We start from the raw sequence: 12,140 nt of genomic DNA on the forward strand, positions 1-12,140 counted from the left end.
TTAACCTTTCCAGAAAAAAAGGAGACAGCTGAGACCAAGAGCATCTGAGACTGAGAAGAGGCAGGACAGAGGGTCGGCTGCTTCGGCCCTGCTCTGCTTCTGCGCCCACAGCGGTGTCGGGGTTCCACCCTAAGTCTCCACATTTCCTGGCTCATTAGCACTTCCCGTGCTAACTAGACTGCCCGTATACTCATCTTGCCTCCACTCCTGAGAGCTTCGTGAGGATAGAACCCCATGGCCAGGACAGCAGCTGTGTTGCTGGCTAAATAAACACATGAGCAGCATCACACTGTGGTCACGTTATCAACTTTGGAACAGGACCGTTAGCAAACGCACAAGGTGACAGTTCTGTGTGCATTCGTCCTCTGACACCCTATGAGTTAGTATCTTTATCCTTACTTTAAAACCACAGAACGAGTCAATGCTGCCCAGCCTATACATGGTAGCAGCCAAGACAAGCTGGGGCAGGGTGACATGAGTACCTGTGTTCTTTAGAGTCAGGGTCTCCTGAAGCCCAGGCTGGCTTCACACTAATTATGTAACCGGAGTTGGCCTTGAGATTCCCATCCTGCCTCTCTACTCCTAAACACTGGGATAACACACATGACCAAACCCAGAGCTTTGTGCATGGTAGGCAAAAACTCCACGAACTGAGCCACTTCCCAACTTAAAGCCTGTGTTCTTAACCACCGCACCATGTGTCCTTTCTTCTGGGGTTCATCTCAGTACTAAAATTTACACAGTTCTGTGGCGAGAGGAGAAAAGGCCTGGACTTGCTGTAGGTAGACTTATTCTATCTCAGGTGTTGCTCTAGGCATAGAGAATACACAGGAAGTCGTAAGAATTTAGTCTGATGGCAAACAGTCTACACAGCAATGTGCAAACCTCCACACAAACTCAGTGAGAGATGCTGTAAGAAAGAATAGGATGGCCGGGTGGTGGTGGCGCACGCCTTTAGTCCCAATGCTTGGGAGGCAGAGGTAGGCGGATCTCAGTGAGTCTGAGGCCAGCCTGGTCTATAGAGCGAGTTCCAGGGCAGCCAGGGCTGTTACACACAGAAACCTTGTCTGGAAAGAACTGAAACCAGGATGCCATGACACAAGGCGTTGGAGCTAGCTGAGAATGGACGTGGTCAGTGCAGCTGTGATTGAGAACCTTGAGATAAGGATAGCCTGGATGGCTAGCTGGGCTCTGAGACCTCATAAGACCAAGTAGGTGAAGACATTTAGGGATGTAGAGGGGAAGGCCACATAGAGATAGGACAGACATGGTCGCTAAGCACCCACAGGTCAAGGAACACGCCTATATCCACCAGAAGCTGAAGAGGCAAGAAGGATGCTCTTTGAGGGCCTTTGGAGGGAGCACGGCCCTGCTGGCATCTTCATTTCACGCCCCATGACTTTAACACTCAACTGTGAGAGAATAAATTTCTGTTGCTTTAAATCAAGTTTGTGGTAATTTTCTGTAGCAGTCCTGGGAGACACAGGCATGTGGTTCATTCTGCTACTTGGCATGAAGCTAGGCCCTACCCCCTTGATATCTATCAATGTACACTCAGGGGATCCAACGTAAAACATATAAACCAAACCAAGACGTCAAAGTAAATGACCCAGCACTGCAGGCCTCAAAGCTAAATGTATTTCTGCGTGTCAGGCAGGGCTCTGTAATCTGCACCCCGCCTCTGGGTGTAAGCGTGTGAGTGCACAGAGGCCCGCCATCTTACTCTGTAAACGGCCCAAAGTCATTTGAAAGAAACTCCCCTACCACCTTTTTAATCACTAGGTTGCATTTCTCTTCGTTACCACTACCCTGAATCATTTTATTTTGTACACCCTATAATTTTAACACAGATAGTGATTCATCCCATATAGTTTTCTTTAAGTGGTTTCGTTGGCTTTAGTTGAGGAGGAAAAAAAAAAACCCAGAAGCGCTTATTAATTCTATTTTTGTAACTTCTGACTTTAAACCTTATGTTTTTGGATTTGCACATGGTATCTAATCCTGCCGTGTGAGCTGGCAACACAGTCAAAGCTGTTTGGGAAGGAGGATTTGGTAATACCTCCCCATGACATCCGCATCATGGTTCCCCAAAAAGAGCCTACAGAAATGAGAGGAGGCATTATTTTAAGCAAACAAATGCTATTTTAAAGAACTATATAGATAGATTAAAATAAAAAGCACCCGAATTGGAAAGGAAGAAAAGTGAAAGGAGTTCTGGCTGCAAGCAGAGCCATCTCGTTTGTTTCTCTAGCCTTACTGACGTACAGCTGACAAAGTGATATATGACATATGACAACATGACGTTACCCACGCCCTGATTCTGCCTCAGAGGAGAGAGGTTCTGAGGCGCTCTCTGCTTGGCTTCACGCCTGTTTCCAGACGTCACAGTGATGGTCTGCCCTGTCTGCTGCACCATCTGATGCACGTGCCGAGCTTGGCGTCTCTGGGTGAAGTGTAAGGCTCATTTAAGGCCGACACAAGAGAATAAACCACCTGGTGGTGTTGGCGCACGCCTTTAATCCCAGCACCTGGGAGACAGAGGCAGGCAGGTCTCTGAGTTTGAGGCTAGTCTGGTCTATAAAAGGAGTTTCAGGACAGCCAGGGATACACGGAGAAACCCCGTCTCAAAAAACCAAAACCAAAACCCCAAACCAAACATATAAACAAACAAAAAGAGGAAACTGAAGGGCAATGCCGAGGAAAGCTGACATTTTAAGGGGAGCCACTCACCTAATGGATACAGATTAATGCTTATAGCTTCAAGAAAGAAACTTCCGGGCTTCTTACCTTTATCGAGAGATGCTCCAGCCATGTGGTAAAAGCTCAACGCAGTGTCCACGTCATTAATGTTCTTCAGGAAAGTGAAGAAGTTCTCTACCTCCTGGAAAGTCAGGCCCTGGAAGAGGAGCGGCAGCAAGATAAGGCAGAGCCCCCCACAAAGAGCAAAGCCAGAGAAACCAGCGGGAACACACTCCCCCCCAACTTAGAGATGCTGGGCCAGTCAGTCAAGGGTGGGCAACTGTGTACACACAGGACAAAAGTCTAGAGCAGTGCTTCTCCTCCTTCCTACTGCTGTGACCCTGTCATACAGTTCCTCACGTGGTGGTGGCCCCCAACCATAACATTATTTAGTTGCTATTTCATAACTATAATTTTGCTACTATTATGAATCGTAAATACCTGATAAGCAGGATATTTGAGATGTGGATTGCTGGGGCTTCAGGTTTCCATCCCTGAACTGCAGAGCCCAGGAGCACAGTAACGAGAAAGCTGGAATACAGGTCACCTCCAGCTCGTCCCTAGCGCTCTCCAAGCAGGGCCAAGTGAGTCTATCTTAGCACATCAAAGAGCTAGAATTCTGAATGTAGGGTTGTGTCATGTGACTTTCTGTAACCTTTCTCTTTGGAGAATCAGAGAATTTAAAAGATGTTTTACTGCACAGTATGACGACTCTAAGGGTGCATAAAATACAAACACTCAAACTTAAGAAGCAGTTATTAAATAGCACCCACAGGATCTCGTTTGGGCCCAGGAGCAGCATCCTATTAGATTCCTCCCCCACTGGGGTAACTACAACACGAGGAACTGTATTAAAGGTCACAGCATTCGGGAGGCTGAGAGCCACTGCCTTGGTCTATTTTTGAACTTTATAAGTGGAATTAAGCAGCATGCATTTGCTATGTATGACTTTTCCTTAAGGTCTGCCCCATGTTTTTGTTTATTACTGCTTATTTTTATTGTATAAAGTAAAGTATTATATCATATAAATATATCACATGTGTTTTTCTTTTTAAAAGAATCCCTATGTTGCCAGGTGGTGGTGGTGTATGTCTTTAACCCAGCACAAGAAAGGCAGAGGCAGGTGGATCTCTGTGAGTTTGAGTCCAGCCTGGACTACAGAGTGAGTTCCAGGACAGGCTCCAAAGCTACAAAGTGAAACCCTGTCTTGAAAAACCAGGAAAAAAAAAAAGGGTTTATTAGGGTGTGTTCGTGTTTGAGAGGGAGTTCTCTCCTTCCACCTTTGCAAGGGTTCCTGGGATCAAGCTGAGGTTACCAGGTCGTGGGTGCCTTCACCCATGGAGCCATCTCGCTGCTCACAAACTATTTTCCTGTTTCAACAACGGGTAATTTTCAGTTTTGAAGAGTTATGAACAAAGCACACCTATATTCCCACATCTAGTCAGGCACTCATGCAGTCCCTACCTTGATGGACCAAGGGGCATCATTTTTGCAGACCCTAATTTCGGATCATTTCTTTGGCCTTGATGTGGGCTGCCCAGAGTTGGGGATGACCCCTGAGGTGGATGCTACAGTATGCTGGTTGACAGAAGCAGTTGCCTAGCACCCATCTTGTAGACGAGGGTGCCACTGGAGGAGAAGCACAGGCTCTACAGTATCACTGTATCTGCACTTGCTATGCATGGTACCACTTCCTCCATCCCTCAGAAGACCATGCAAAGATGGAGGCAACACAAGCGTCCCCTGAGAGATGGACCAGTAGACCAAATGAAGAACCCAGGCCTGCCTCACCTTCCTTCTCCAGGTAAGGGTGGTACACATCTGAGGTTTCTACATTCTAGAGACTGAGGCAGGAGAGTTTTGAGTATATTTGCCCGGGCTACATGGTGAGACCTTAGACAAAACAACAACAAAATAATAAAGGACATGGAGGAAGATTTTTTTTTGTTTAATTACACTTATATGAGACACTTGGGCTAGGCAAAATTATAGACAATGTAGGCTGGTGGTTACCACAGGGAGCAGGGAGCTACTGTGTAGAGAGTTTCAGTTTGGGAAGGTGAACACAGTTCCGGAGATAAGGCGGATGGGTGCCCAATAATGGCAATGCACTTGAAACCCCCGAACCACACAATTAAAAATGTTTAAAATGGCAGCTTCTGTGCATATTGGGACACATACACAAAATGCCCTAAGGCTTTATAGCTTTGCAGAAATGAAGAGAGGATTCGGTGAGGAAGAGCAGACAGCGTTCTTACTCTTCTTCCTTTTCAGAGCAGTTTTCTAGGGTGGCAGAGATGGCTCAGCAGGGCAGAGCACCGGCTGCTCCTGCAGAGGACCCAGGTTCTCAGCACCCACATGGTGGCTCACAACTGCTTGTGACTTGGCTCCAGGGGACCTGGTGCCCTTTCTGTCCTCCTCAGACAGCAGGCATGCACATGGTGCATGAACTTAACATACTCATCCATATAATAATCAATATAAAAATACTCATTCACATAAAATAAAAATAAATAAAATCTTAAAATACAATTGTAAGCAGGGCATGGTGGCACATGAGGCAAGTGGATCTTTGTGAGTTCCAGGCCAGCCAGGGATACACAGTGAGACCCAGTCTCTGAAAACAAACAAGCATGAAAACAGCACCACCACCTCCAGTTACTGTGTGCTTGTGCCTGCCTGTGGGCATGTACCATGGTGTGTGCGGAGGCTGGAGAGAGCTTCCAGGAGTTGGCTCTCTCTCTCCTTCCATCTTACTTTACTCTTTCACTTCTTCTGCTCCACGGATTTCAGCACAGCTGCCCCGAGAGCCTCCGCGTAATTCTGTCTCCACCTCCCATCACCACATCCAAGTGCTGGGATTACAGACGTGTGCTGTCACACTTGGCTTCTTCTACCTGGGCTCCTGGGATTGAACTCAGGCCGTGATGCTTGTGTGGCAAGTACTTATAGCTGCGAGCCATTGTGCCAGGCCTAAATTCCTATTCTTCTTTTTGTCAGGCTGGGAAGAGACCACGGGGACTTGTGCATGCTAGACAAGATCTACCACTGAGCTGCACCTCAGTCTCAGACTAAAACTCCTAAAACAGAGAGGACACTGCAGAGAAATATTTTCTGCTTTGATAAAGAATCGCTAATGTTTGCTAATGAATTGTTTTGGTGAACCTGAAATACTACAGCTCAAGACTTCTCATGCAGACTCACTGGAGGACGGAGGGGGAGAGTGAGGACAGAGGGAGGGACGGAGGGAGGACAACCTGCACCGAGTGCCTATTCATTACGATTCAGACAAACAGTGGGGGCACAAATCACCCGATGACACCATTAAATCTAATATATAATGCTGTCTTTATTATACAGATGCAATAAAAAATATTTATTGAGCGCTTACTCGCTATCCAGCACTCTGCCAAGAACAGCAGGAGAAATAAAACTACACTGGACATAGGCCTTGATGTTATGGAGCTCGTGATTTACACAGGCCTCCTTGAGGGAAAAGGCAAGACCAACCACAAAACTCTTATTTCCCAGTAACTGCTACACACACACACACACACACACACACACACACACACACACACACACCCGGCCATGAGCTTTGTGGATGTACAGTAGAAGCTAAGGGCTATGCTTACTGTGAGCTGAGCTGTTCAAACAGGAAGACTAAAGCTCGCGTATAATAAGGAAGTGGTGTCAACAGCAGCCAGGAGGGAGCGTCCTCCCCTGAGCTTGATGCCAGTAGAGTTTTCTTGACAATCTACAGGGAGGTAGAACGTCTAGAAGCTATTATTGTTCTGTAAACTAGCTAATTAGTGACCTCAGGGAAGATGGACTTACATAAAAGCGAGGCTACTGAAAAAAAAAAAAAAGCTGGTAAGATTAGCAGTAGCTTGCGGAAGCAGAGGCAATTTTCTAGGCACTGAAACTATGCATTTGACACCAGGGAGCTGTTAACAAGGTGAACTGTCTTTTCAAAGTAAAAGGGATCCACAAGAAGTTTAGAAGAAAACAGTAAGTATTTTTCTGGCTGAGTGAGGGAAGAGTTCTTACGTAACACAGCAAAGTAGAATCTAAACCCCAAACCCCTGAATCAGAGCTCATCAAAACCGAGAGAAAATTATAAATGAGAGGATGAAAGAAAATATTTGAGAATCACTTTTTTTTTTTTAAAAAAATAAAAGACTTGTATAAAGAACTCCTACGACTCAATATAGAGAACCTAGCAGGTTGGTTTAAGGAAAGACTTGGTAGTGAGATGTAGCTCAGAGGTATAGCACTTGGTCTACACACAAGCCCTGGGCTTGACCTCAGCACCATAAACAAACAACAAATGTCAAGAAACATTGTGTTAAACAAGATATGAGTGAACGACAAACACATTGGGAAAAACAAACCAAAACTATAACGAGAGCTATAAAATGACTGTGGTAAAAGACAATGAGCAAGGATTATTGCATCATTGAGAATGCAGAGAAATGGGATTCTCATACTCGTGTGGAAAAGTACAATGGTCACTGTGGAAAACAGTTTGGGAGGTTTTTTTTGGAGACAGGGTCTCTCTACATAACCCTGGCTGTCCTAGAAATCATCACACTGTATATCAAGCCGGCCTCAAATTCACAGAGATTCTCCTGTCTGTCCCTCCTAAGTGCCAGGATTAAAGCTGTGCACAACCCTATCTCCCTCCTAGGAGTCTTCTAAAAACTAAGAAACAAACAAACACAGGTCCAGGCACTGGAGAGATGGCGCAGTCATTAGGAACACTGGCCGCTGTTACAGAGGACCCAGGTTTTGCTCCCAGCACCCACATGAAGCCCATTCACAACTGGCAGTAACTCTAGTCCCAGGGGATCTGACACCCTCTTCTGGCCCCTGCAGGCACCAGGCACACTCATGTTTTACAAACATATATGCAAACAAAACATTCATGCACATAACATTGTCAGGAGCCAATTTCCTCCCCAAAATTATTGCAGGAACCATTGTCCTAAGGAATTTGCAGAGAACCCCACTTCCCAATTGTATTGAAAATTATTTTATTGGCAGAGCCTACCCCACACCCAATTATCTGTTAATAGAGAGCTATCTGTTAGCAGAACCCGTCCCACACTCCAATAATCTAGAGAACTAGGAGTGTCAACTTGCGACTTCCTGACCGAGGAATCGTGACCTGACCGATCGTAACCTCCTGGCCAAGGACCTCGCGACGGGCTGGAACCACTGCTGCAAGATTCCTTCCTGCCCATGCCCCTGCCCCCCAAATTCCTCATCCAATATAAGCTGTAACCATGACTCTAATAAACGGAGGCTTTGACAAATCTGCTTGGCCTCCTTCCTGTCTCCCGCCCATATCTTCCAGATAGCGCCTCTCTGGGACCCTGGAATTACTGATCTGCCAGACAGGTTACAACCCCTAGACTGAGTGACCTGACGAGGTGGTCTACATAACATAATATTAAAAGAATTAGTTGGACAGTGGTGGCGCATACCTTTAACCCCAGCACTGGAAGGCAGAGGCAGGTGACCTCTGTGAGTTCAAGGCCAGCCTGGTCTACAGAGTAAGTTCCAGGACAGGCTCCAAAGCTACCCAGAGTAACCCTGTCACGAAAAATAAAACACAAAACAAAACAAAAATTAAAGGAGGACTTCACCATCAAAACAGGTCCATGAAAAACTTGCACATTGGGGCTGGAGAGATGGCTCAGTGGTTAAGAGCACTGACTGCTCTTCTAGAGGACCTGAGTTCAGTTCCCAGCACCCACATGACAGCTTACAACTGTCTGTAACTCCAGGATCCAGCAACCTCACACAGATATACATACAGGCTAAAAAAACAACAATAAAATAATTTAAAAAAACTTGAACATAAACATTGAGAACAGAATTCCTGTTTTTTTGGAGCCAGGGCTTCTCTGTGTAGCAGCCCCGGCTGTCCAGGAACTAGCAGAATGTCTAACAGCCTCAAATGGAAGCAACTTGGTTGTGTGTTTGATGGCAAATGGGTGAAGAAAACATGTATGACGGAATGCTATTTACTACTCAGAAATAAAAAGCAAAAAAAAAAAAAAACCAAACCAATTAATATGTGCATCAGCACAGATGAATCTTCAACATTATGCTAAACAGAAGAAGCCAGAGGAGAAAGACTACACTGTATTCATTATGAAATGCTGAGAATGGGCGATTGATTGATGGGAGCAGGGCAGAGATGCGCACTGAGAACGAGCACGAGGGATCTTCTGGGGTGACGGAAATGCTTTCGCACTGTTGGCAGTGATGTTGCAAAACCGAACATTTACTAAGAACTACTGCACTGGACGATTAAAACGATGACTTTCATGGCTTATAAGTTATACCTCAGTAAAAACTGTTTAGAATATTAAAATGCAGGACTGGTGGGATGACTCAGTCAAGGTTCTTGCTGGCAGGCCTGACGACCCGAGTTCAATCCTCGCTCTCTGCATGGTGGAAAGAGAGTGCAGGTGCCTTCCAGTGTCCTCTGACCTCCACACACGCTGCAGAATATGTACGCTCTGCTCCCCCAATAGATAAGTTTTAAAAAATAAAATTCTTCCAGGCATGGTGGAGCACACAGGAGGCAGAGGCAGGTGAATCTATGGGAATCTGAGGCCAGCCTGGTCTACAAAGTGAGTTCCAGGACAGTCAAAGCTACGTAGAGAAACCCTGACTTGTCAAAACAGAACGTGCAGCTGGAGGAGATAAGAAGATGGTAAGGAGAAGCTGGCATCCTCTGGAGTTGGCTGCAGAGCCAGACATCCAGCACCGATGACCACGGGCCTGGATGAGCATGAACACCCTCACAAATACTTTGCCCAGTCTTTTTTTTTTTAATTTAAATATATTTTTTCTTTATTTAACTTTATTTTATGTGCACTGGTGTGAAGGTGTCAGATCCCCTGCAACTGGATTTCAGACAGTTGTGAGCTGCCATGTGGGTGCTGGGAATTGAACCCTGGTCCTCCGGAAGAGCAATCAGTGCTCTTAACCACTGAGCCATCTCTCCAGCCCCACTTTGCCCAGTCTTAAATCAGGCAGCAAGTTCATTTGCAGGGAGTGAGTCTGATTGCTTAAGCTTCTTTCATCGTCCACTGAAAAGTCTTTTTCTCCCTTATACCACGGCTGTCCTCATCTTGTCATTTGGTCTTGGCTCAGTCTCTTATTTCATACAGTGCTCTCCTTTCGTAAACCCTAGCTGTCTTCAGCTGCAGCCTGGCAGCAGGGGAAATTACATATTTCTGTTACTGATGTTGCCACAAGTATCTAATTTTCTTGAAACATCACTTTCTTCATATCTTCATCTTTCCCTGCTCACAAAGTGCCAGAGATTTCCTGTTGCCAAGCAGATCGGCTCCCAGGCTTCTTGGCTACAGACTTACAGTCCTCCACCATCTGCTCCAATTAGTGGGCCTTTCTATGTCCCTAAGAACCTTAGGCTGGAGCCTTGTGACCATGGGTTGTTGTGTCTCCCAAATCTTGTGCTTATTTGGATCATAGGGAACAGTGACAACCAGCTGAGAGTGGTGGGACATGCCTGAAATCCCAGCACTGGGAGGCTGAGGCAGGAGGATTGAGAGGTTGAGGCCACTACAGGCTGCAGAGTTAATTCCTTGTCACACACTGTGACAATGAATAGGTCATCAGTAGGAAGGTTATGGAACCTTCTTGGCTTTGGATATTGGGGCTGCCTCTTAGACAGTGTGTGACTTCTGGCCAACAGCTAAAGCTCTTAAGAATACTTTGTTATCTGAACAATGGTTCTGTCTACCAAGCAAGACTGTGATAACTGGGCACAAGAGTGGTAAATGTTTAGTGCATACAAAGTGTCAATGCTACACCCTGCTCTTGCTGTCTTCTCTCCCCTGGAACCAGCTCTCCTGCCTCAGAGTCCCCTGGAAATGTAGGTCTGTCCCAAGTTTATTGCTCTCAGGATGCCTCGCGGCTACTGCATTTGCAGCAGTGTTGAACTGACCAGAAACACTGACCAATGAGACGTCTCCTCAGTAGCTTGCCATGCCCACCTTCCTCATCTCATCTCTACCAAGCTGCAACTTCCAAACCTGCATTTTTTCAAGGGGCATTTACAACACAGCCAAACTGGGACTGGGCTGTCATGGGGGTGCCTAGTTCTGGGGCTGGGATGTCACAGGGGTGGCTAGCTCTAGGACTGGGACCATCTGGGGAGTCTGGTGATTCCAGGAACCCTCTCTGAAATACAGCCCTCCAGTGCAATTCTTGGCTTTGCTCTCAGACACTACGGGGCCCTCTCGTTCAGTGGTAGCCATTTTCATCCTCTTCACACGTGAACGGCTGTCTCCGCTTCTATCCCTCAACATTTCTTTCTTCCAGGTCTTGTCTGCTCCTTACGTTCCTTTTCCTGAACCTCCCCAGGAGTCTGGAAAAGTGGTTGGCTGAGAGTTTGACAGAGAGAAGATGAACCAATACTGCATTAATGTTACAAAAAGAAGAAAGCAGTAACCGGTGGGTAGTCATTTGTAAACCCCTAGGCTCATCGCTATACAACCAGTCGTGATGAACGTTCTTCAACTCTAACAGGGATTCCTTCTTCTTTGGGTAGGATCTTTTTTTGTTTGTTTGTTTGTTTGTTTTGTTTTTAGAGACAAGGTTTCTCTGCAGTTTTGGAGCCTGTCCTGGAACTAGCTCTTGTAGACCAGGTTGGCCTCGAACTCACAGCGATCCACCTGCCTCTGCCTCCCGAGTGTTAGGATTAAAGGCGCACCTGCCTCTGCCTCCCGAGTGCTAGGATTAAAGGCGCGTGCCACCACCGCCTGGCCTTTGGGTAGGATCTTGAAGGGGAGGAAATGGAGTGGAGTAAAGACTGGGATAAAAGAAACCAGGGGGTTTAAGAAACATATGCCCGGCCGAGCGGTGGTGGCAGACACCTTTAATCCCAGCACTCGGGAGGCAGAGATTGGCGGATCTCTGTGAGTTTAAGACCAGTCTGCTCTACAGAGTGAATTCCAGGACAGGTTCCAAAGCTATAGAGATACCCAATCTCAAAAAACAAAAACAAAATCAAAATACATGCCTGGATCTACCATTGAACTTTTAACTTAATAGGCTCGAAGAAGGTCTTGCCTCATAAATCTTTAAGCGTTATTTATTTTTGTTTTATGGGCATGAGTTTTGGTGTATACACGGGTGTACCATGTGCATGTCTACTGCCTGTAGCGGCCAGAAGAAGGCATCAGATTCCCTGGAGCTGGAGTTCCAGATGGCTGGAAGCCACCATGTGGGTGCTGAGCCGTCTCTCTAGCCCTCACATTTTCATGTTAAAATGGAATAAAAGAAGCACTCAGAAACAGATGGGGATTTCTTCTTAATGGGAAATGGTTCTGGAGAGATGGGCTGGAAATATTAGG

At 46.2% G+C, this 12,140-nt stretch overlaps 1 protein-coding gene across 2 annotated transcripts in view; it reads right to left on the minus strand.

Moving 5' to 3' along the window:
* Micu1 (mitochondrial calcium uptake 1) overlaps window positions 1-12,140 on the minus strand; it is a 141,276-nt gene that overhangs the window by 15,952 nt on the left and 113,184 nt on the right. For both annotated transcript variants that reach the window (XM_050140015.1, XM_050140016.1), the window contains exon 10: window positions 2,788-2,896. In XM_050140015.1, coding sequence (XP_049995972.1) covers window positions 2,788-2,896 — 109 coding nt within the window. The remainder of the gene's footprint in view (window positions 1-2,787; window positions 2,897-12,140) is intronic.

The sequence above is a fragment of the Alexandromys fortis genome, unplaced genomic scaffold, assembly GCF_014885135.2.
Source record: "Alexandromys fortis isolate MF-2015 unplaced genomic scaffold, M_Fortis_MF-2015_v1.1 scaffold_9, whole genome shotgun sequence".
Lineage (NCBI taxonomy): Eukaryota > Metazoa > Chordata > Mammalia > Rodentia > Cricetidae > Alexandromys > Alexandromys fortis.